Here is a 24,161-nt window from a genome sequence, read left to right on the forward strand (position 1 = left end):
GAGCTGCAGTGTAGCTGCTGGGGGTCAAACAGGGAGGCATTGGACCCATGTTGGACACTCTACCACTAAGCCACAGAGCTGCTGTTTGCTGATAGTTATTAATTTGATTCATCTGACAGAGTATTAGGTGGCATCAGATATGTCAGTCTGCATTCACTCCACTGTTCCAGGGGTTTTCATAAAAGAGAACCAGACTGTGTGACTCCTCCCCCCTGGCGTTCCCAAACAGGAAGTACCTGCTGGCTCCAAGAAGCAAACTCCCATAGACTTTTACAGAGAAATAAACAGCTGTTAATCATTCTGATGGTCAGAATACGTTCTGGTTCTGATACCATTTTTTAACAGGTTCTTGAGTTCATATTTTGTGTAGCCTGCCTTCAAATGGCTGTAAATGTTTTTACTTTCCTATGTTGTCTGGGATGAGCAAACAAAAGAAGATTTAAAAAAAAAACTTATTTAAATGTATTTTTACTTTTGACTCAAGTAAACATTTGACTTTTAACTAAAGAAAAAGAAAATCTTTATTTGGCGTGATACCACCAGTTAAATTTGAGGATTTGGGATGTTTGTTTGTTTTTTTTTTAACTTCATTTATTTAAAGAAAAATAGAAGTAATTCACCTTCTAGCTGATTTGAATCTGATTATAATGAATCTAAATCCACTTAGGTCTAATCTAATAACCTAATCTTTTCCAACTTGACTCATTCAGTTACGGACGCCAAACTTTAGAATCTAAACATTCGTTTTTTTAAATCCAGCTAAAGGTTGAAGTGTCTATCACCCCCTGATAAAACATTGGAGTCACAGATGGAGCTTCAGTTTCTGACATGTTCGGTTCTTGAGGAACAGAGAAGCAAATCCCTCGTTCTCTGTCTTCCTGCTGCAGCCGCTGTGCTGCTGACCGCAGACAAGGACCGCAGTCATCCGAGGATATGATTTCTATGGGACTTTTTTAGGGGAAAGTCCTGCCGAAGCGGTGAAAGGAAGCGGGGGAATTCAAATCAATGTTGGCATGTGTTCTGCAGTAAGAGTGCTTGATGAGAGTAAAGCGTCAATTTCCATCAAAATATCTCGTTTTGTTCAAACCCACCATTGTTCATTTTACACAACAGGTCATTTCCCCAACAGAAAAGATCCTTAGAGGTTCACTTCTTTGACTTTAGCTTGTTTGTTTTTGACTTTTAAATTCCTTTCCTGATTTCAATGTTGTTTCTAATGAGGCTCAGAATGTTAAGCAAATAAAAATAAGTAAACAACTTTCCTCAAATGTGTCATCAATGTTACGTCAGAATACATTTGAAGCGAAATTCGTTTTCTTATCCATCCTCCAAACCCACCTCTTATCTTTCAGGGTCACAGGGATGCTGGAGCCTATCCAGTCTACTCCTGGACAGGTTCATGAATGTCATTTCAGTGGTAACTATAAAAGGAAATATAAATGTTGTGAATATCAAATGTGAAAAAATAAAAGTTACATCTTGATGTAAAGAATGTACACCATAAATATGAAATATTTATTCTGTTTTGTATTAATTTTGATTTTCTTTTTAATCCGTCCAGTCCAGCTGAGCAGAACTTTCCTCTTTTGTAGGACATGTTCCTGTTACTACCGGGGGTCATGCAGCTTCGGACACACAAGGCAAGGCAAGGCAAGGCAAGTTTATTTGTATAGCACAATTCATACACAAAGTAATTCAAGGTGCTTCACAAAACAGAAAAATGCATTAAAATCACAATACATCATAGAAATAATCAACATAAAATTTACTTTAAAAGAAAAGAAAAGAAAAAAAATGAAAACTGATTTAAAAATAAAGGAAGGAAAGGAAATAAAAGTGCAGATAGGACCTTTCAGTCATATACACGGCTAAACAGAAATGTTTTAAGTCTAGATTTGAACATGAACACAGAAGAGGCCTGTCTTACGACTTCAGGGAGGCTGTTCCAGATTTTAGCTGCAGAATATTGAAACACTGATTCCCCTTGTTTAGTTCTGACTCTGGGAATCAATAGGAGGCCGGCCCCTGAGGTCCTCAGAGTACGAGATGGTTCATATGGCACTAACATGTCAGAGATGTACTTTGGTGCTCGGCCATGGAGAGACTTGTACACAAGCAGAGCTGCTTTGAAGTCTATTCTTTGAGGTACAGGGAGCCAGTGCAAAGACCTGAGCACAGGACTAATGTGATCATACTTCCTGGTTCTGGTCAGGACTCGAGCAGCAGCATTCTGGATGTACTGAAGCTGTTTTACAGCTCGTTTGGACAGGCCGGTGAGCAGGCCGTTACAGTAGTCTAACCTACTGGAGACAAATGCATGAATAAGTATCTCCAGGTCTCGCTTTGAGATTATGTTTTTGATTTTGGCAATGTTTTTCAGGTGGTAAAATGCCGCTGATGTTACTGACTTGATATGGCTGTTAAAGTTCAGGTCAGAGTCCATGATTACCCCTAGATTTCTGACTTGATTTGAGGGTTTAAGACACAGAGAATGAAAGTAGCTACTGACTCTTTCTCTTTGTTTCTGTGGGCCAAAAATAATAACTTCGGTCTTGTCTGAGTTTAGCTGGAGAAAGTTGTTCTGCATCCACGCGCTGATCTGTTGGAGGCAGTGGTTGAGTGAATCCACCGGCCCATATTCACCTGTTGTCAGTGACACATAGATCTGAGTATCATCTGCATAGTTGTGATAAGATATGTTATTACTGCGTATTAACTGCCCTAGTGGCAGCATGTAGAGGTTGAACAGAAGAGGTCCCAGGATCGATCCCTGGGGCACATCACAAGTCAAGGCCATGTAGTCTGAGACACAACTCCCAATTTCAACAAAATATTTCCTGTCTTCTAGATAAGACTTGAGCCAACTTAGGGCAGATCCAGAGACGCCAACCCAGTCTTGGAGTCTGTGCAAAAGGATCCCATGATCAACAGTATCAAAGGCAGCACTCAGGTCTAGCAGGATTAAGACAGAGACTTTTCCATCATCAGTGTTCAGGCGGATGTCGTTGGTTACCTTGATAAGAGCAGTTTCTGTGCTATGATGGGGTCTAAAACCTGACTGGAAAACATCAAATGAATTGTTTAATAAGAGAAAATCAGTGAGCTGTTGGTAGACAACTTTTTCAAGGACTTTTCCTAAAAATGGCAGATTAGAGATAGGTCTGTAATTATTCAGTACAGTGGGATCAAGACCGTTTTTCTTCAGGAGAGGTTTAATGACTGCAGTTTTTAAGGCCTCTGGAAATATTCCAGATTGAAGAGACATGTTAACTATTTGAGTAATTGATGGCAACACACAAGGTGTATATTTGTATAAACCTCTTTTGTAATTTAAATTTAGATAATAAATCTAAATGTAAAAGTTAAATAAAAACTCTGATTGGTAAACATACAAAATAACAGAAATGCAAGCCTTCAAAAAGAATTTATTCCAAATGTTAAATACAAATGTTAAACCTATTTTTTTGGAAACTACGTAGATTTGGCCACGCCCACACTCTGAAAACATTTTATTCTTTAAACTGAAAAGTCTTTATTAAAAAGAGAACTCTTTAGATCTGCATCAGAATGTGTTAATTGAATATATTTTTATCTATAAACAGAAAAACAACTTTAAAAAATTTAAACAAACGTTTTTTTTAATGGTCTCAACAGAAAATACTTTTTTTTCACAAACATGATAAATTACAGTAGGTGCATTTTTGTTTGCAGCTACAAATACATTTTTGTTTCACTTTAATCAAATATATTTATCTTTTTATTTCTTTTAGGGTACATTTTTTGTTTTTTTAGTAAAACAGTGCGTCTATGTTCAAAATGTTTCTATGACATCAGAGCTCTATAGGTAACATGTCTTCAATGCTCACAGACGCTTACAGCACACGCTAAAAACGCTCACAGAGGTAACCAGCATGACAGACTCTGTGACTGAATAGTGAAAAGCACCTATTTATCCCGCCTCCCTCAGGACTCAGGGATTCAAACAATGACCGGTTCTTCTCCTTCATACAGACGAGTCTTTAAAACATACAAACGCAAGAACACAAAACACACTCAATGCAACCTGATCATCTTTCTGTGCAACTTTAAAACAAACTGTAGCGCTGGTGAAGCTGAAGTCAGTCAGGACGTTTACCAGAAAATGAGCTTTTATTTAACTGGTTACTCTCCCAAAAAAAAAACACACCTGTACTTGGGATTATTTAAATTATCAAACATCATTTATTTGTTATTTTGTTCTTTCAAACTCAGAAAATGTCATCGGTTGTGTTTTTAAATGATCTCCAAAGCTGTAACATACTGAGAGCTGAAACTGAGGGAATATAAATGAGAAAAACCTGCTTCTTTGGGACATTTTGTCTGAATAAAATGGTAAAGCTGGCAGTTAAAGCGGAAAATAAAATCAAAGGATCATACGTGAAAGATTAGAAGAAGCTGCAGGTTTTAATATCATTTAGTTAAAATAAAGCCTTCTGCATTAACCTATTATCAATGTTTTGGGGTGCATAAAAACTGCAGTAAATTTGGTCTTTTTTGAATGGAAAAAGTCCAGATTTCATCCTAAACACTGGAATTTCATTCTTGATGCAAGGCAAAAGTCCACCTCCAGCAGATTTACAAACCAGAGCGTAGACCGTCAGCCGATCACGCTGCGTCAAACGTTCCTAATGGAAGGAAAAACTCTTAATTTGACCTCAAAAATCCTATTCAAAAAGTATTTTCCCAACACAAGTTAACAGAGAAACTGTCCCTTCTAATTTTTCATTACGTCACACATCGAAAGACAAACGTAATTATGAAAATATTACATTTTTATCTCAAAGTTAGGAATAATCAGGAAAAAGGTTTTCTGACTGAATTGATTTTTGTTTCATTTGTTGTAGCTGAAGCTAACATGACATTGCTCACCCACAGGTCCTGGGTACTTTGAGAAGTGGCCTTCTTTCTGCAAACATCAGTCTTTGTATCTGGAGTTTTGTCTGCGATGAAACCTCTTCGGAATCTACAGCTCAGGGGTGTTTTAGGGTTCAAACAGGGTCATGCTGATAAAGCTTTGGGGGAGACACAGTGATGCTCTGCCACCCGCTTTGACTTTGACGTGGTCATTTTCAGGGTCGTTTTCCAGAATTTAAGGAGGAAAAAACCTGCAGAGTAAGAAGTTCTGCTCTTGGGGGAAAATAACCATGTGAAAGTAAAAATGTCACTATTATGAGACATTATGAGCTTATTAAGGCATTTTCTTTATTATAAACCACAGAATTACATAAACTAAACAACAGAAATTGAACCCATCAATGTGAATGTCTGTTCTTTTTAAGTGTTCTGAATTTAATGTGAAGTAAAATCTGGGGTTTTGTTGTAATGTCCTGCTGATGTTGCTACGGGAACACATGACAATCCTACTTTATTGGTTGCAGTTTTTAAAAATCCTATTGAAAACCATATTTCATCTTCTTGTTTTGAAATACCGACTTCATAAACGCAGAATATTTTTTGTTCGAGGTGACATTTCTTCGGCTTGATAAATAGATAATTATCTGTCTTTCATGGATGAAGAGAGAAGTGATGGGCTGACCTGTTTGCCTCTCATTTTTTGATTTTCTCCTTTGTTTTCTGTCGTTTCTCAGCGCAGACTTTTTATTCTTCCTCTCTTTCTGCTCTGTGTTCCCACCCCTCCTCTTGCTCTCTAACCTTCCCTCATTGTCAGTTTCTTTTTTCATCTTATTTCTTCTCCTGGTCCCTTCCCCCAGTTTTCCCATCTCTCTGTGCCGTCAGGAGCGGCACAAAGCCCCGCCGCCGCCGCCCTGGCAACCACCACACCGCCGTGTCTATCCCGGCAACAGGCCGTCGTCAGGACCGCCGACCTCTGACCCCATCACAGCTGCTCAGCCATCACGCGTCCCACAATCCTCTGCCCTCTACTTGTTCTCGTGACCGGGGGGGTCAGGCAGTGAAGTCGGGGGTGAGTAAAACTGGATCACTTTCACTTTGTCCTGAAAAAAGAGCAGAGGGAGGAAATATGGAAATGAAAAAGATAAGGACAGAAGAGAGGAGTGAAGGATATCAGAAGACGGAAGAAAAGAGGAGCAACTGGGACAAAGGAAGAGAGCTGGAATGAAGGAGGAAGACAGCATTTATTCTTGTTATGGATAATAAAAAGTAGGAAACAAGCAAAAGAAAAGAGAAGAAAAAAAACTGGAGACGTGGGATAAAAGAGGAAAAGTTATTCCAGATCTTGAACCACTTTGTAAATGTTTCACAAAGTGGAACAACACAACTAAAAGGTAGTTTGTTTATGGAGCCGCTTTTTTAAAAGTCAGCGACAGAAAGGATGGAGGTGGAGCGCTTTAAAGCTCTGGAGGGGCCGCTACCCTCGAGGGCTTTTGGGCTCTGCCAGGAGTTTTTGACTCCAACACCAGGGACAGCAGCCAGAAAAATCCAAAACATGTGAATGTGTGTGTGTGTGGGTGTGGGTGTGTGCGGGTGTGTGCGTGTGTGTGTGTGCGTGTGTGTGTGTGTGTGTGTGTGTGTGTGTGTGTAGTAAGTAGTGTGTGGTTGTCTCCTTCAAAATCTATTTTGGACCTTTTGACCTTTAAGAGCCCACGAGGTCAATATGGCCACTGCAGTTGAAAAATATGTTCCTTTATACTTTCATAATTTTCCTATTTTTTTCCATTTATTTGTTTCTTTTTGACTGTATTTGGCTGCTGCTATCCAAAATGAACGAACAAACAAATGCTCAAACTGACTTTAAGCCCCCCCCCCCGTTAACGTTGTTACTTTTGTTTACAGGTCTTTTGACCCGAATCTTAAGTCAGCCATGAAATGTGTCACAAGAACAGGCAGACGTTAAGGATGTAAAATGTAAAAACTTTTACATCTACTTGATTACTTTTATAATCTAACTTTTATAATATATTTTAGAAGGTAGCTCTCTGGGTTACAAAAACAAAAAGCGGAAAAAATCAAAACAAAAAGTAAATGTTTGCAAGGATAAACAAACAACAACTAATTCATTTTGTTGAGATGAGGATTGACAAACAAGTTCTGACGTTAATTAACTTTAAAAACTAAACAAAGATGGGGTCAGTGCTGACCCGAACACTCGAGGAGGGTTATAAGCTCTGCTAGTCGATTTCTTCATGTTTAAAGACATCTGGTTTGCGGCTCTCAAAGACTGGTTTAAAACCTTGGCGTCAAACTTCTTTGGCTCGGAACGGTTCATCTGGGAAAGTAGACCTTTATCTTATGGTACCGCTGATTAGAACAAAAACAGAAGATGAATTCAGGTTGCTTGAAAGTGGTAACCGGGTTAGTTTCAGGATAAAAACAGGCCTGAGAAATTCTTGAAAACAGATGGAACTGCTCACAGGTCGGGTTTCCATTAGAAAGGTGCAGTCTATTTCCTGAAACGAAACTGTTTAAATTCTTCGGTCAGGTTTGATGATCTGAGTCCTGATTGGCTGGATAACTCCTGGCGTTCAGCAGACCACACAGCCACCGATGAAGGTCAGCTCTGAAGCTTCTCTGGGATGAAAACAGCTAAGGCGAGGACAGTAATGAGTGTTTTGTGTGTCTCAGAGTCGGACGGTTGCAGGTGCTGTCCTCAGTGAAACCTGAGCTGATCTTTATTAATAAATGATGCATCTGAAACAGACTGCTCCTCGCTCGGCTCAGAAGGCAGGTAACTCCAAAGTACACAAAGACGTTCCTTTGGCCAGAGGACAGGATCACCGAGTCAGACACCATCTGACCGTCTGTACTTTTGGGATTTGACTGTTCAGACGTCACGGATCATGAATCCTGAATAGTAAGTGCTTCTTTCTGTATTCTATAAGCGACCACAGCGTAGCTGCAGACACAAAATGTCTTCCTCTGCTTTGCTGAAAGATCTGATGTGCAGCCTTCAAAGTCCTGATGATGCCTTTCTAAAAGATAAGGATGTAAAACTTAAAAACACCTTAAAGAGACAAAAGTTTGTCCTTAAACGCCGAAGAATCTTCAACATTTAACATCTCAGGCTTTGGAACAAAAGCTTCCTCTGATACTTGCTTTTTGTTTGTTTCCTACAGCCAGAAGATAAACTTTCTTCTTTAAAACGTCCTTTTCTTATTTTTATTTTTTCCTGCTGCACTGTCACCTGTTTTATGTGTTTTTTTGTAACTTTATGACAGCCAGGCAATAAAAAATATATATATTCTGTATATTCTTAAGAAAATATCTGTGTTGGAACCATGTGGATGATGGGAAATGTAGTTTGGTTCATATTAGCAGGCTGGGAGAAAATAAACCTGCAAGCTAAATGCCAAATATAAGCAAAAACATCCAAATGTTTTTGCCGTGTGCTCTCTGACAGCTCTGTGGAATATTCTGTGATCTACTCTTCTGTCCCAAGTGGGGCTATTGGGGCAGAATGTATGTCCTGACTGCAACCTCACATCAAAACTCTCGACTCCCATAAAACATCAGGATAACTGCAGAGTTAAGATGTTTTATCCAAAAACATTGGTTTTTCCTGTTTTTCATTGTCTAAAGTGATGTCCATCTGCATCTGCTCCACAGCTAAAACCCAAACCTGCCTCGTACCATGAGCTTCAGTGAACTTATGAAGACATACTCCTGGCATTTATCTTTCTAATTGATCTTTCTAGTGATTACCTGTTCAAGCTTCTTCTGATTGGAGACTCTGGGGTCGGGAAGTCGTGTCTTCTGCTGCGCTTTGCGGTAAAAATTAACCAAATGTGCACAAACCTGCATGCTGGCTTTTCGACGTTCCCATTGTTTTGTGTGTTTTAGGACGACACATACACCGAGAGCTACATCTCCACCATTGGGGTGGACTTTAAGATCAGGACCATCGATATGGATGGGAAGACCGTGAAGCTGCAGATTGTAAGAGTGACGAGCTGCGTGGTGTTGCTGTACCAGTGTAATTGGTGCCATTCCTCTTGGGAATGACGTCATTGAACGCGTCTCAGTCGAGGGGTAACCATGACGGCTGGGGTGGTTGGGCAGGTCACCCAATGATCAAAGGATCGGCTGTTCCATCCCCACTCCCCCCAGACAACTGTTGGGGCAAATCCAAATTCTTCCCATACCCCCACGGGTAGCCCTAAAAACAGAGAGTTTTCGAAAAACAGTGGTTGTGTCCGAATTTCTTCAGAACTCACTCTATAGCCTGTTCGCCATTTTCTAATCTACAATTCCATAATCCAGTGTCCTAGAAATTTCCCAGAAGTCTCTGCATAAAACCAGTGTGCATCGATACTCACTAGATTGGCGAATATAGACCACAATGCATTGCGTCGGAACCATTTTTGCCAAAAAAAAGCATTTGAATGTATTTTTTTGATAAACCATCAACGTTTTTATCTTCAGAATTCAGTGGACTCATAAATAATCGCCGTAAAACGCTCATATCAATGAGATTTTAACTTAGTGAAATCGATGACGTCATATGAAGTTATAAAATAAAAATAAGTAGTGAGCGTGGCGTCTGAATTGCTAAATTCAGTCCACTACATAGTCCTGGACTACAAAGTTTTTTAGTAGTTAAGGCCGGAATTCGGACATAGCTAGTGACTTCCAGTTCAGACATCATCAATAGTTCCCAGTCATTCATGTTGGCGCGTAGCTGCAGGCGCTTGGGAAATGCATTACAACATCAGTTTTATACCTGAAAAGTCCATATTTACATTTACATGCAAACCTCTGTGCCTGAGAGCACACCCACGTGAAGAAATACGTTTCTCCTCTGCGATGTGGCCAAAACAAAAAAAACATTTCATATTTACAAAAAACAAAACATATTTCCTTTTTACATTTCTCCTTTTGCCCTTCAGCTCATTCAACTACAAACAGAACTGAAAATTATCAATCCAGTTTATTGTGCCTCCAAACTGATGGAGCAGGTGAAAGTTAACACCTGAGACATGATGGAAATCCCTTGAATGCCTGAAGTGGCACAAAAAAAGATGGATGGTGAACTACACTTTTTCTCTTTTAAACTGTAGAAATGTGAGCTTTTGTGTGTTTGACGCCCTCAGTGGGACACAGCAGGTCAGGAGAGGTTTCGCACCATCACCTCCAGCTACTACAGAGGAGCTCACGGTATCATCATTGTGTATGACGTCACAGAGCAGGTCAGCGCGCTTCCATCAGAGCTGGAGAGAGCTTCGAACGTTGCGGTCAGAGCTGTTGTTTTCTGCAGGAGTCCTTCAACAACGTGAGGCAGTGGCTGGAGGAGATAGACCGGTACGCCTGTGAGAACGTCTCCAGGCTGCTGGTGGGGAACAAGTCTGACCTCGTCAGTAAGAAGGTGGTGGATGCCGCCACGGCTCAGGTAAGTGGAGGAGGAGCTGCATCCTTCAGAGCCGTCATCGCAGGCTGTGAGGAGATCAAAAAACCTTTTAGATGTTAGTAGACCACAGAAACGTCTTGATTTGATCTAAATACATTTATGGAAGAGCCTTTGGTTTGTGAACTCTACTACAGCCTTTCCCGCCCCCTTCCTGAAGGGGGGGCCAGAAACCGTTTGGTACGTCTGAAGACCAGCCCTCTGCCCTCAGGACCTGGCGTCCTCGCTGAAGATCCCCTTCCTGGAGACCAGCGCCAAGAGCTCTGGCAATGTGGAGAAGGCCTTCCTCACCATGGCCTCTGAGATTCACAGTCGCCTGGCCAGTGAGGGGGGAGGCATGCAGGGGACCCATGATTCCAGAGCACAGGGCTCCAAGATCAACAGCGCCCCCGTGTGGCTAGGAGGGGATAAACCAACGCAGGATACCAGGAACTGCTGTTGAGATGTGGACAGATAAACCGAAAGGAATATTTTGATATATTTGCTCTTTAAGATAAAAAATATTAATAAATCTGCAGTGAATTCATTTTGTTACTAATATTTGATGAAAACATATATCCTACAATAATTGAGCCAAATAAAAAACTATGGGTTTTATTTTTTAAGATAATAACATAAAGATGTTGAATTAGTCATCAGTGACTCGGTCATCACCATTTTTTATCCAGGATGTATTTCCTTGCCCGAAGAATTTTTTTTTGTGTTTTACTTCTTTTGCTGTTAAAATCAATAAAATAAAGTTGAAATCTGTGATATTAAATCGTTAAAATGTGGCTGGATGGTAACTGGAGAAACCCCTCTCTATCATTAGGATCTTAAGAAAAACTGTACAAAAACTGTGGTGTTATATGTTAAAGACAGGTAATAAAGTATTGTTTTATTGGAGAAATGAACCGTGGTTAAGGTTCTCAATCTGAAATGACGTTAAATGTTTGGCTTTCATAAGATATGAGGTTAAAAGGAAGTCATAGAAGTGGAGCTTTTAGGACCAAGTTTCAGGAATTTCTCCAAACCTCCACATGTAACAACTTTTAACAACTGAAAGGAAAATTTTTCAATCTACGTGTTGTCCTTTTTCGTTAGATCAACAGCCTGAATTGTACGAAAAAAATGTAGAATAAAAAAATGATCAAAGCACTATTTTTCTTATCAATAAAATATTTTAGTTTTATTTTAACCTAAGCAAGGATCAATATTCAGGGGAAAAAATAAGTAGCACTTGTGCAAAAATGTGTTTGGTTATAAACATATAATCGTAGGTTAGTTGTTGTGCATTGTGTTGTGTGTCGTTATTGTAAAGAAGTTATAACAAAAATGTCTAGAAAACTATACAGGCTTCTCTGTTGAGGGCAGCATATACAACATATCCAACTTTATTTAGAAAGCACCTTTTTATATTAAAGTGGTGCAAAGTGCTTAAAACATTTTAAGAAAAAACAAGTAAAACTATTTTTGTTTTAATATGTAATTGATGTCCACAAAACTGATTTTAAATATCAAAAAGGAATATGCAGACTTTGCGTAGTTTTGCATTTTAAATAAATGCAGAAAAAATACAGCAAAAACAACCTTAGGTCAAATATTAATTATTTGTTAAATGTCAGCGTGTTTAAATAATTTTTCAAAAACATGGAAACAGTAAAAATATTGTTAATAAGTGCAGCTGAAAGTTATTAAATGCTGATAAAATACAGGATACACTTTAGGATTATTTATTTGTTGTCGAAACTACATTTTCCAGAAGAAGCTGGGACATTGCGTCACCGGAAAACGACAATTTCCTATAAATTCACTTCCGGTTACTGGCAGAGTCCTTTCCTGTCCACGGCCCGTTCGAAGATGGCGGTGCAAATCTCTAAGAAGAGGAAGGTTAGCGGGACTATATTTCTCTTTCATCGCTGAATATCACGAAAATAACATCATTCTATAAAGGATAAGACGTTTAATCCTCAGTCCCGGTGTTTACCCGGCCCGTTGTGGTTCCTTGCGAGGAGGATTATAGCAGATGCTGGAGCTGCGGCTTCCCTCATTTCGTTAGCTAGCATGGCTCTGTGAGCCGGGGACTGGACCGGTGAGCGGTCTGAACAGGTTCTAACCCGCACCGTAAAGTCAGGACGGCTGGTTTCCAGGCGGATAAACCAGAGTCTGCAAATAAAAAGAAGAATTTGATCTGTTTCGACAATATTTGTTATGTTAGCTTTGCTAGCATGCGAGTCAGTTAGCCACATGTACTCATACACTACAAAGATTAGGGGAATTAAATAACTATTTTTGGAGCCACAAATTCATCATCATGTTTAGGTATACATTAAAGCCAAGCAGAAATTAGGTAAAACTCATTTTTGTTAATAGTACTACTGACTCTTTAATTAGCCCATATTTTTTTACTTCAAATGCCTGATTGCTAGAATCAGATTTCATCATTTATATCAGGCTATTGATGGTAATTTAGGCTTACCTTAGTTTGTCATTTATATATTTTGCCTTTTCTTTCTCAGATTTATTGGGTTCAGGGTCACAGTTGGTAGTTTCTGTACCTTTTTATATAACATGGCAGAGGCACATTTTCTTTAAGATCTCATTTATTTGCACTGTCTACTAATATTCTGGCTTTGAATGACTTTGATAAACTGATGCTATCTTCTTCATTTCTGAGCACTTCGTGTCTGTCAAAACTCCCATGAATGAGCAGAACCTCCCTCTGGTGTCTTGAAACAGTTCGTCTCAGACGGTATTTTCAAAGCCGAGCTGAATGAGTTTCTGACTCGCGAACTGGCTGAAGATGGCTACTCCGGTGTGGAGGTGCGGGTGACTCCAACCAGGACCGAGATCATCATCCTGGCCACAAGGTGCGTGTTGGATCAATGTTTAAAACAATTTTGACTTTTACACTCCGAGCCTCTGCGTCAGGTTCAGAGGCAACTGTCTTAGCTATTAAATAAAGAACGCAGCAGTTTCTCACCCGTGATCTTAAATGTTTCCGTCTTGTTCAGGACTCAGAATGTTCTCGGAGAGAAGGGTCGTCGGATCAGAGAGCTGACCGCTGTGGTCCAGAAGAGGTTCGGTTTTCCTGAGGGCAGCGTGGAGGTGAGACAACCTACAGGATTTGCTGTTTAGATTCACTTTTGTAATCCCTAATCAGTGGGTTAGACAGTGTTATTATTATAGAAAGTCTTTAGCAGAAGTAATCGGCAGATCCTCCGGCTGAAATAACTGAGGATCGTTGTTGAAGTCACTCCTGTAGTTTGTTTTCCCACCCGATCCCCTTCAGTGATGATACGATGACGAGACAGAGCAGGACTTTATCTGGGTCTGTGAGTTCTGCTTCGGGTCTGCGTTCTGTGGACCCGCTGCCGTTCCTCAGATCAGGAAGTCCTTTAAACAGGAAGACAAGAGGCATTTGTCTGAGAAGGGTGGACGGACGGACCATCATTGAAGTCGTTTCTGTGCAAACCTGAAGATGCAGCGACGTCTTGTTCTGTTTTTTCTAGCTTTATGCTGAGAAAGTTGCCACTCGTGGGCTGTGCGCCATCGCTCAGGCTGAGTCTCTGCGCTACAAGCTGCTGGGAGGTCTGGCTGTGAGGAGGTAAGCAGTGCTGCTGATGACCTTCTCTGAAAGTACAAACCATCATAGAGCCTGTTTGAGAATGGAGGGAAAAAAGAACTGCACTAAAAAGTATATTTATAGTAAGAATAAACAAAACGCTTCCGTGAAAAAAATTAGTGCGGTTCAAATCTTGCCTGCAAACTTCATAATTGGATCTTCAAAATAAAAGACACATCTGCTTCTGCTCCAAACATCTGCTTGTGTTCTCCAAAACTCCATTTGATGGAAGTGGAGTCTTCAGGTTTACATCATCCTGTTACATCAGACAGAATTGTAAAAGCGCCCTGTAACCGCACTGCATTATGGGAGTCTGTTAGCAGTCTGAGGTGTTTCAGACTTCAGGTGTGGTGCTGTTGTGTTCTGGCTTTCTCCTCAAGCTGTCTTTGAGGTCATGAACAACCTGGAAAGTTTTGGGATTTAAAAAATGTAATTTCTAACCCTTGAAAGGTCTTTTGTAAGGTTTTGAAAAAGTCATGACATTTTAAAGATTTTGGGTTTATAAACATTTTAAAAAACACTTAAAGCTGAAATTCTAGTTGAAATTGTTTAACCTAACCTCAGAAGTTGAACCTCACATGATCGGTGAGCGACAGCTGCTGAGCGCTGCACAATCCAGTCAGAACTTTTGGAAAACTGGTCATGATGGCGTTACTATGGAAGCTTATTGCATTCCATAAAATAAAAACAGGTGAACTTTGTTCAAATCTTTTCTGTGATCTTTGTTCTAATATTTTTAAGAACTACAAAAGCAAAAAAACACCAAACAGGCTGGACTCTAACCTCGTCTGCTCGTGAAAACTATAAGAAAAGCCACAAAGTGTCTGTTTGTGCTCGTCACAATTCTGTTTTGCTCTTCCTACAAACATTACAGAGCAAAACGTTGGAAGTCTGAAGGATTGACCTGTATGAATTGGTTAGTTTGTGTCAATCCCAACAACAAAGCCCTGAATGATGCTCATGTTGTGGGTGTGGCCAACTTAACCTTTTTTTTTCTAGTTTTTGCTTTCATTTTTTCTGAAATCACTCATTTTTGGAGATAGAGATACGTCCACAACCTGCAGGTTCATTCTAAGAGAGTATTGATATTAGGGGTTTCTGTGGAGTTAATGAGTTCTTGCGATGTTTTTGAGATCATTTGGGGTGAGTCAATGAGAAAAGCAAATGTTTGTCTGATGCGTTTTCACGTTTTACTCTGTTAGTGGATGAGGAAGGAAGGATTTAAAGGGGTTAACTTTAATATGTTCAGTAAGAAATGGGTTTCCCTGGACACTGATGTTTACTTTGCTGTTTGCTCTAAATGCCTGAAGGTTAAATAAAAGACAGGGTTAGATATTTACCAGATATCTGAAACATTCACACTAAATATAAGATATAACCATGCAGTGAATGAGTAAACCTATTTACAAATAAGCTGTTGTGCAGATTCAGCTGAGAAAAAAAGCAAAAGATCAAAACGGATTGGTGATGACAAACACGTAAACCAATCGGATCATGTCTGTGACACGGACACAATGTGGCTTTTCTACTTATTTGCAGCTCATCTTATAGTTTTCATGAGCAGATGTTGGTTATTTGCTTTTGTAGCTCTTAAAAATATTAGAACGAAAATTAGAACAAAATAAACTTTTTTTCTTTCTTTTTAATGTGATCCGCTTCCATACGTTCCTGCAGTTTTCTTCCACACCAACACAAACAGTCGCTGATGCGGCGGCTGCAGTTTTGACAGCGAGGCAGACAAAGGCGGATGGTTCAGTGTGTCTCTGGTAGTTTTGGAAATCCAGTGAAAGATTATGGAAAACCAACACTAACGAGTGCAGACCATCCTGTATCTGCTCGCTCTTCTGAGGTAAAGGACCTTCAGGTCGTGGTTTTTTGGAGTGGCGGCGAACCTCTTTGGTGTTTACAGTGTGGTCTGTGCAGAAACGTGTTAAAAGAGGCAGACGGTCCATCAGTATTCTGGCCATCCCAGAGTCGGACCTACAGGGTTTCCAGTGGATGTTGCAGAACCACGAGACTGTGGTCTGATCTGCATGGTGGTGGTTCAGTAGGTCTGTGGGGGAGTAGATGAAAGAGTGGTTGGAGGCGGTAAAGGCTCTGGGCTTTGTTTCGATGATGTCACAGGGGACAGCCATAGCATCTGTAGACTCCTTCAGTAAATATGAACAAAGTCCGGTTGGATGTCTGGACTGCAGAGAGACTCCAGCAGAGCTGTAGGCGGCGGTGACACCACCTGTTCAGGAGCACACGCCTTAAATGGACTCTCCGTCTCCAGTCTGTCCGTTTGTTTTAAGTGACCTCACGTCTCCCATGGCAACTGCAGGAGCGTTCATCCTGTTTAAAGCTCGCTCTGTAGCTCCTCCAATCAGGAGACTGATTCTCCCGACCGTAATGCAAAATTAAAGGAAGAAACAACGAAATAAACATAAAAGATCCAGATGTGCCTTCATTTCTGCAACTGGCTTACAGACGGCGCCGTTTGTGGGCGGGGTTCTGTGGCTTTACATGACACCTGCTGATGTTTGTGACGGCATCTATGCACCTTTAGGTCCCACACGCCCTCCTGGTGTTTACTTTGAAGGAGTTCAGCAAATCCCTTCAGTGATGAGACGATGACGAGTCGGATCAGGGCTCCGTTTGGTTCTGGTTGCTGGTTCAGATCCACGTTCTGTGGTTCTGCTCAAAAGTTATCAGAACCCGGCGGGTCCTTTTCAGCTGAAGACATCGAGGCATTTGTCTGAGAAGGGTCGACGTTAAGTTTGTCCTCCACGAATGAGGCTGAAAGGAACCAAATATTTTAGAGTAAATTAAAATATTGGATATTCAGTGTGAGGTGACTGTTTGTGGATTTATCTATAATGTAGCAATAAATTTTGATTCTATTGTATCTAAGAAAAACTTTATTTCTCTATCCACTGCAGAAAGATGGACAGATTTGACCGTGTTGTGACTCCTCCCCTCCTGCAGGGCGTGCTATGGCGTTCTGAGGTTCATCATGGAGAGCGGCGCCAAGGGCTGTGAGGTGGTGGTGTCCGGCAAGCTGAGGGGTCAGAGGGCCAAGTCCATGAAGTTTGTGGACGGCCTGATGATCCACAGCGGAGACCCCGTCAACTACTATGTGGACACAGCGGTCCGCCACGTCCTGCTGAGGCAGGGTAAGCGAGCTCCGCCCCCCCGTGACATCATCTTCTTTGAGACTCCTTTTTAACTGTTGGGGTTTTCAGGTGTGCTGGGCATCAAAGTGAAGATCATGCTGCCCTGGGACCCCAGTGGGAAGATCGGCCCCAAGAAGCCCCTCCCTGACCACGTCAGCATCGTGGAGCCCAAGGAGGAGAGCCTCCCCACCGCCCCCATCTCTGAGCAGAAGGGGGCCAAGCCGGAGGTGCCCGTCATGCCCCAGGGAGCCCCGGTCCCCACCGCATAGGAGGGTAAGACGCCCCCTGAGACGTGTCCCCGTCAGACCCACCCTTCAGTGATGAGACGATGACGAGTCGGAACACACCCCGGCCTGGTTCTGGTGGCTCCTGGTCCAGATCCACGTTCTGTGGGTCCGCTTCAGGTCATCAGAACACGGCGGGGCCTTTTTGCCTGAAGACACTGAGGCATTTGTCTGAGAAGGGTCCAGATCAGACGTGTTCTGGTCCCATAAAGCAGCTGATTAGAATCCCTTTTTTCCATCTTTGGTTTTAACGTTGGATCTTCTGTTCTGCAGGTCGATCACGGTTCTGCTGGATGGAGAAGAGTCTGTGACTTTTGTGTACAAAACCAATAAAATCTGGAAAATACATTTAATGTTGGTGTTTTTATTCCATCCCATAATAAACAAAACCATGAAACAAAAGCGCTCAGGTGTTTAAGAAGATCAGTGCAGGTGTTCACAGGTAAAACAAATTAAGTAAAACTCTGGAAGACCTGCAGCTCTGCATTAGTGACGTCAGCGCCAGATCCGTGGGTCCGGGTAATGCTGAAGCCACGCCCACTCCTCTCCACCTGTGAAAACTTCGGTTCCACCTGCTTTCAGCAAAGAGCCTCCAGCACTTTCATGCAGTCGCTATGAGTCTACCGGACTATAAGTCAACGGAAAGACCCGCTTCCTCTGCGCTCGCGGTAAGAAGACGCCGTTAACGGTTCCGTTCAGACTCTGACAGTTTCCGCCGAACAGCGATCGTATCTCCTCGTTGTATTGACGGTTCTCGCTTCCGTTCTGCGGGTTTTTGGTTCAAAAGTAGAAATTTAGCCCCGCGTAACTCAAGAAACCTCGAACTAAAGTTCAAGTCCCGACAGATGCAGAACTGTTGACGAACCGCTCACCGGCAGGTGCAGCTTTGAACCAGCAGGGGGCGCTTCAGCCCGCGTGACAGTTCCAAACCCGTCCTGGCTGTCGCGTGCCTAACTCATTCTTTCTTTTGATTTTTTTACATTCATTTCTATTATTTCTCTGTCATTTATCTTTTCCCGTTTTTATTAAGAAAACAATCAGGATTTACAATTTTTAACAAAGAAAAATAAGATAAAACGTTTCAGGAATGTCACTAACGGTCCTCTCAATCAATTTTCAGGTGAAGGTTTTAAACCTTTAGCCTCATTAGTCTAACTGAAACACTTTATACATGTGATATTATTTATCTATAAATATTTTTATATTTAAAAAAAAACACTGGTAAAATTAGATCATTTTTATGAAACTCTCATTTGTGCCTGTGTTCAAAAGTTTGATTAATGAGAATAAAATTTGGTTTAGTTAAGAAATTAAACTAAAAATCTCCCGTAAGTCAGTTTCAGAAGCACGTGACCTGATGGATCTTAAAACTGGAACCATAAAGAAAAGAAACGACCCCTCTGTGGACAGATAATTTAGTGTGCTCACACTTCTTTTTGCCATAGATCTATTTTAAAACACAAAGTATTAGACTATTAATACCTTCAGTCTTTAGATTTTAAAATAGAAGCTTTATTAATACTGAAGGAAATTCCAAAGTGGCCAGCTGCTTGCATTTATAACTATGTCAGAAAAATAATAAGAAAACCATTAAAAAAACAAGCAAAGATTAACATCTATTATTTAAAAGTATTGAAAATGTCATTATAAATATATTAAATCCTCAAAATGTAAAAAAAAAAGTTAAAGAATTACATTTCAATGAGGCTTTATTTGCATGTTCTGTCAGACGATATAGTTTATCTTAAAAATAAATTTGACTCAGAAATGTGTTAAAAACGTGTTTTTATTACAGTTTTCAATATTCATTTTTTAAATGTGTTTCCTACTGGCTTTAATTATAATTTTAATTTTTTTTGTGTGACATTTTCTTTAATCATAATTAATTTAAATCTATATTTTCAATGGCAGCAGTCCTCTTCGTTTTCATTTATTATTTTTATAAACCAATCAAAATATAATGAATCAATTTCCAGCCACTTTTTTACTTAAACATTTGAAACAGTTTAATAATTGTCAGTTTGTTTCACTTCATGTTCCTTTAAACAGTTATAGGATATTTAAAAAAAAAAAGTTAACAACACAAATAATAATGAACCAGTTTTCTCAGGTTTGGTTGTGACCTCTTTTATTTTTGTAGATTTGTGAAACTTGACACGTCAAAGATTGAAAACCACATCCAGTGAAGGTTTCCTTCCAACGCTTTGAGCAAAAGCAAAATGCGATTTATCAGAATCTCCTTTGTCCTGGCGTCACCCCCGAGATCAGAGGCTTTGGAGGGGCGTTAGAAATAAACGGAGGCCGTGGCTTTTGCCCTTCTCTGCTCATCGTCAACCGGTAATCAGCGGATCATCTGCGTATTTGCAGACTGCTATAAAAAACAAACTTGTGGGAACTTGCTGGTCTGGTCCATCAGCTGTGTTTATACAAGGAAAACTCTAGAACGACACAGAGCTGCAAGTCAACACAATATTCTTAAAGCTAAGAAACTGAATTTTAGTGAAGGAGGAACAAACTAAACGGCTGATTTGCTTTGTGTGCATGAAACGGACATTTAGGTGCTTCCAGATCACCAAACGTCACAAACTTCATTTGGTTGCCAGAAGTGAACCATGTTCTATGGATGAACGTCACTCGGTCCAGTTCTCACTTACAGTCAATGAGACAGACTGAAGTTAGCTTCTCATTCAGGGATTCCAAGTCTGCATTTGAGGAGAATATGTTAAAGTGTGTTTTTGTACACTGCAGACCACCTGAAGCCGTCTGCTAGTGTCTTAGTGACGATGAAAATGTCATAAAATAATGTGAAGAGGGCTCGAGTGTGGTTATGTCCCCGCTTCTCCAATCGGAAGCAGATATCAGTGTTGAGCGCTCGTGTTTGTTTGTCAGAGTGATGCGACTTCATGGAGATGCTCTTTGGTTTGCAGTGTTCTTGCAGCGTACGAGCTGCAGAAATGCTGCAGTTTTGTTGCGCTGAGCTCGGCTGGCTGTCGTGCTGAAGGGTCATCGCTGGAATAGGTATTTGGAACAGCCACACATCTGTGTAGGGCGGGGGCATCTCAGTGGGTTCTGCATCTAAATGCCCCCAGAGATGCTGCACAAGTTCAAAAACACAGTTTATGAGTCTAGACAGTGAAATACAGTGCAAGAACGTTGAGGTTGGAGACTTTCAGCTGTGAAGGAGAGCAGTTTGGGGGGGGGGGGGGTGCAGCCAGGGGAAGTGGGCACAGAGGGCATTGAAAGTCTATCAGAAAATGTAAACCTACGGCTCCAGTAAAACTGGGTCATGCAGGACTGTTATCAGCAGATCTTCTGAAGATCATTGGTCCTGCAGAGGGCCGTGCAGAAACAGAAACTGAAGCAACACTCCAAAATCTGTGCAACATGAGACCAGAGAGCGCATGAGAGCGACTTCAAAGGCGTGTGTAAACTCACATGTGTGTCAGTGACACGCACTGCACCTTCCTGTAGCTCCTGACCACTCACAAGTCAAGATAAGCTGTGTGTCTGCACAACTGGACGTGGTTTCTGGTGTTTAGATGTCATAGAAGGAGGTGTTTTTGTCATGGTGACCTACTTGGACCAATCTCCTCTCATCCTTACATTCTCCCACATTCACATCACTGATGGGTTTTTTTTTTCTTTCTCTTTAGCTTTCTTCTGTTGTCCACCTAAATGTTGGGGGACACTTGTTCAGCACCTCACTGAGCATGCTCAGAAAGCACCCTGACTCCAAGCTGGCAGAGCTGTTCAGCGCTCCGCCCAAGCTGCGCACCGACCCTCAGGGGCGGTACTTCATCGACCGCGACGGTTCCCACTTTGGAGCCGTTCTGGAGTTCCTGAGGTCGGAGCAGCTCCCCACCGCCAACATCCTGGAGGTCTGAGTCCTCCCCAAAGTCCCAGACTTCTAAGTGATGTGGGGATCCAGATTCTGATGAAGTCCCTGTTCCTGCAGGTTCACAGGGAGGCGGTTCACTACAACATCAAACCACTGATCAAGCGGCTGGAGGAGACCCCTCCGCTGTTCGGGGAGCTGGTGGGGAGGCAACAGTTCCTCGCCAAAGTCCCACATTACAAGGAAAACATTGAGGTGAGCTGCACCTATCCACCCATCATTCTGGGTTTCTGCTCCGCCTCTTTATGGACTGATGTCACCGCCATGCGACATCATAAAAACACCATGTTTTCTCTGACTATTTTGATGCTGAGGTGACTTTATTTACCAGAACTCTGCAGCCTGAGTCGGTATCCGAACCTTTCATGATCAAAAGAAAGTTCTGCACCAAACCGAGTCCTCTTAAACTGACTGGGAACGTTCTGGTTTCGGATGATGATGAAGCAGGACCTTACTGGAGACTGGAGCCATCCGTGTTTGGAACATCTTCAGCTCTTCTCCTCTGGCTGCTTTGCTGGTTTTCCTCTGTTGGCCTCTTCCATTTGCTCTTTTCAGAAGCACCTTACGTTCCAGCACAATCTTTGCCTCAGGTGTGACGATCATCACGCAGATAAATGTCAAGAAAACTGATTCCTTCCCTGAGTTGGCCTTTAGCTGCCAACCAATGGAAAACCAACCAATGGCCTAGTGGTAGAGTGTCTGACCTGAGACTGGAAAGATCTAGGTTCAAATCCACAGTTAAATCAAACCAAAGACTCTAAAAATGAGGCCTGATGACTCCCTGTTTGACACTCAGCATTTAGGGTTTGGATTGGGGGGTTAAATCACCAAATGGTTCCAAACATGCACCTCACCGCTCCCTCAGGGGACGGTCAAATGAGGAAAACATATTTCTCATACCATAAATGGGGCTTAACCAGGTGTTCCACAGAGGAGACCCGTCTGCAGCTTTAACTAAGAACCAACGTTTCTTTGGGGGTGCTCTGGTGGTGCTCACCGGAGACGACTGCATTGCATAACCTTTCAGCCGCGGCTCCACCTGTGAGAACCTCCTGAGGAGGTTTCTGGCAGAAATCAGCAGGTGCAGCGTGGATCTCCCTGTTTCATCACCTGCACAGACTGGAGGAGAGCAGAAACGATGGAAATCTGCGCCATATGAGCTCAGGTGGTTCTGCATCATCCGATCTCTTGTCCCCCAGGTGCTGATCCGCATCGCCAGAGCCGAGGCCGTCGCCACGCGTCACTCCTCCATCCTGATCTGCGTGCTGCGGACAGACGAGGACCTGGGTTTCCACGACAACGCCATAAACAACCTGGAGGCGGACAAGGACTCGTTAGTGACGTTCGGGCCGTGGAGGGCGACGCCGTCTGTCAAAGACCTGCTGGACTGCGTGAAGATGGACATTGAGCGTCGGGGCTACAGAGTGAGCATCGAGCCTCACGTCACAGGGAGGCTGTTCCTGTCCAGGAGCTACAACTTCTTCTACAAACTCACCTTCACCTGGTGGTGATGAGGCGGTGAGACCAGAAAACACATCGTCCCTTCAGATGAAAGGGGTTATCAAAAGTACAAAGTTTGCCTGTTTTCACTCATGTGGGTGTGAAACTGTGTCTTAAGTTCCTGCAGATATTCTAGCTTTTCGGACGGCTCTTTCCCTCCTGCAGCTTCGCAGCATCTGTCTGTGTAACGTCTGCTGCCGTCACGCCGGCTGAGAGTTTTCACAGCTTTGAGGGGAAATTCTGATTCGGACCGGAGTCCTGCGTCAAACTCTCAATGTTGGCTAATCCAACAACCGCTTGAAGGGAAACTGAAAGGTGCAAGCGGCGAACGCGCTGGATGGCAGGGCCGCTGTGACTTCACCACAATACAAGGTGGAGCACGCCACCACATCCTGTGTGATCAGCACGGGGAAAAACAAGACGGGTCAGCAGAGAGGACAACTGCACCCCTCTGGCTCTGCTCATCCACGATAAAACACGAAAATCAGAATTTCCTCCTTCAGCAGATGCAGCCTGAACTCATTTTTCAATAAAGATTAGGACAAAATAATCCGATTTTTCTCTTTGATTTCATGATCGTCTGTCGAGTTTATCGGTGCAGCACATTTTATTTATGAACACAATTCAAAGGGCTTTACTTAAAACATTAAAATAAACATTTTATAGAAAGATTAAAGGAGGGATCACCAAAATAAATATTTTTAAAATTTCAAAAGAGAAATATTAAAAGTAACAGTGCAGATAAAATCTAATCTAATTCAGCTGAGAACAGGCGGGTCTTTAACCTGGACTTTTGTGTCTCAGCTGATCTAAGGTTTTCTGCTAGTCTATTCCAGATCTGTGGAGCCTAGAAGCTGAATGCAGCTTCTCTATGTTTGGTTTGAACTCTAGCAACTGACAGAAGACCGGATCCATCCAAAGCTTTATAAAACAAGAATCCGAACCTTAAAGTCTTTCCTCTGGCAGACTTGCAGCCAGGGGAAAGACCTCAGATCTGGACTGATGTTTTGGTCTCCCGAGCTGCAGAGTTCTGAATTTGCTGCAGTTTCCCGATTGATGTTCTTGGTTGTCCTGTAAAAACACGGTTACACTTAAGATGAATGCATGAACTAGTTTCTCCAGGTCCTGCTTACAGATCATATCTTTAATCCTGGAAGTATTTTGAAGATGACAGGCGGCTGCTTTAATAGAAATAGGAATATCTTTATTTGTCATTGTACGTCGTACAACAAAAGTACAGTGCAATTTTCCGGTGGAATAAAAAGGTAATTTAAAAAAAACAACAACTAAAACTGCGAATAAGACCATATAAAACACCAGTAGGTTACACCTTCTCCAGCTATTGCGCGCTTCTCTTAATAAATTA

The 24,161-nt window shown here is 41.8% G+C and overlaps 3 protein-coding genes and 3 non-coding genes across 9 annotated transcripts; all 6 read left to right on the forward strand.

Moving 5' to 3' along the window:
• The first annotated feature begins 4,068 nt into the window (after positions 1 to 4,068).
• Positions 4,069 to 11,250, forward strand: LOC101173484 (ras-related protein ORAB-1-like). Of its 2 annotated transcripts, none has more exons than XM_011482172.3 (8): positions 4,069 to 6,284; positions 7,439 to 7,509; positions 7,582 to 7,810; positions 8,652 to 8,724; positions 8,797 to 8,892; positions 10,047 to 10,142; positions 10,211 to 10,342; positions 10,569 to 11,250. In XM_011482172.3, exons 3-8 carry the CDS (start codon positions 7,797 to 7,799, stop codon positions 10,797 to 10,799), a joined length of 642 nt encoding a protein of 213 aa, XP_011480474.1. In that variant the 5' UTR covers positions 4,069 to 6,284; positions 7,439 to 7,509; positions 7,582 to 7,796; the 3' UTR covers positions 10,800 to 11,250. The 2 variants fall into 2 exon arrangements, with proteins under 2 accessions (XP_011480474.1, XP_011480475.1); XM_011482173.3 differs by having other exon boundaries at positions 4,069 to 5,962.
• An 863-nt stretch (positions 11,251 to 12,113) lies between these two features.
• rps3 (ribosomal protein S3) lies at positions 12,114 to 17,748 on the forward strand. Its single transcript, XM_020708002.2, has 7 exons — positions 12,114 to 12,226; positions 13,076 to 13,206; positions 13,351 to 13,444; positions 13,849 to 13,943; positions 16,929 to 17,116; positions 17,186 to 17,389; positions 17,674 to 17,748. The coding sequence occupies exons 1-6, from the start codon at positions 12,197 to 12,199 to the stop codon at positions 17,383 to 17,385; spliced, it is 738 nt and encodes a 245-aa protein (XP_020563661.2). The 5' UTR covers positions 12,114 to 12,196; the 3' UTR covers positions 17,386 to 17,389; positions 17,674 to 17,748.
• LOC111948543 lies at positions 13,623 to 13,770 on the forward strand. Its single transcript, XR_002874556.1, has one exon. It is a non-coding gene; the product is annotated as a small nucleolar RNA SNORD15 (small nucleolar RNA).
• LOC111948541 lies at positions 16,558 to 16,707 on the forward strand. Its single transcript, XR_002874554.1, has one exon. It is a non-coding gene; the product is annotated as a small nucleolar RNA SNORD15 (small nucleolar RNA).
• LOC111948542 lies at positions 17,429 to 17,580 on the forward strand. Its single transcript, XR_002874555.1, has one exon. It is a non-coding gene; the product is annotated as a small nucleolar RNA SNORD15 (small nucleolar RNA).
• An 84-nt stretch (positions 17,749 to 17,832) lies between the features above and the next one.
• kctd14 (potassium channel tetramerization domain containing 14) lies at positions 17,833 to 23,350 on the forward strand. 3 transcript variants are annotated; one of them, XM_011482174.3, is made up of 5 exons: positions 17,833 to 18,068; positions 21,054 to 21,278; positions 21,356 to 21,490; positions 22,495 to 22,813; positions 22,914 to 23,350. In XM_011482174.3, the coding sequence occupies exons 1-4, from the start codon at positions 18,015 to 18,017 to the stop codon at positions 22,804 to 22,806; spliced, it is 726 nt and encodes a 241-aa protein (XP_011480476.1). In that variant the 5' UTR covers positions 17,833 to 18,014; the 3' UTR covers positions 22,807 to 22,813; positions 22,914 to 23,350. The 3 variants fall into 3 exon arrangements, with proteins under 3 accessions (XP_011480476.1, XP_011480477.1, XP_004075225.1); XM_011482175.3 differs by having other exon boundaries at positions 22,961 to 23,350; XM_004075177.4 differs by having other exon boundaries at positions 17,835 to 18,068; positions 22,495 to 23,350.
• Positions 23,351 to 24,161: the final 811 nt, after the last annotated feature.

The sequence above is a fragment of the Oryzias latipes genome, chromosome 13 (assembly GCF_002234675.1).
Source record: "Oryzias latipes chromosome 13, ASM223467v1".
Taxonomy (NCBI): domain Eukaryota; kingdom Metazoa; phylum Chordata; class Actinopteri; order Beloniformes; family Adrianichthyidae; genus Oryzias; species Oryzias latipes.

Excerpts from the sequence above, each read along its gene's own strand:
- LOC101173484 (XM_011482172.3), top strand. Across the intron at positions 8,725-8,796 it reads GTCTTCTGCTGCGCTTTGCG|GACGACACATACACCGAGAG; the intron begins GTAAAAATTAAC and ends TGTGTGTTTTAG. Across the intron at positions 10,343-10,568 it reads TGGATGCCGCCACGGCTCAG|GACCTGGCGTCCTCGCTGAA; the intron begins GTAAGTGGAGGA and ends CTCTGCCCTCAG.
- rps3 (XM_020708002.2), top strand. The coding sequence starts at position 12,197 with ATGGCGGTGCAAATCTCTAAGAAGAGGAAG. Across the intron at positions 12,227-13,075 it reads AAATCTCTAAGAAGAGGAAG|TTCGTCTCAGACGGTATTTT; the intron begins GTTAGCGGGACT and ends GTCTTGAAACAG. Across the intron at positions 13,445-13,848 it reads TTCCTGAGGGCAGCGTGGAG|CTTTATGCTGAGAAAGTTGC; the intron begins GTGAGACAACCT and ends TGTTTTTTCTAG.
- kctd14 (XM_011482174.3), top strand. The coding sequence starts at position 18,015 with ATGAGTCTACCGGACTATAAGTCAACGGAAAGACCCGCTTCCTCTGCG. Across the intron at positions 21,279-21,355 it reads CCACCGCCAACATCCTGGAG|GTTCACAGGGAGGCGGTTCA; the intron begins GTCTGAGTCCTC and ends CTGTTCCTGCAG. Across the intron at positions 21,491-22,494 it reads ATTACAAGGAAAACATTGAG|GTGCTGATCCGCATCGCCAG; the intron begins GTGAGCTGCACC and ends CTTGTCCCCCAG.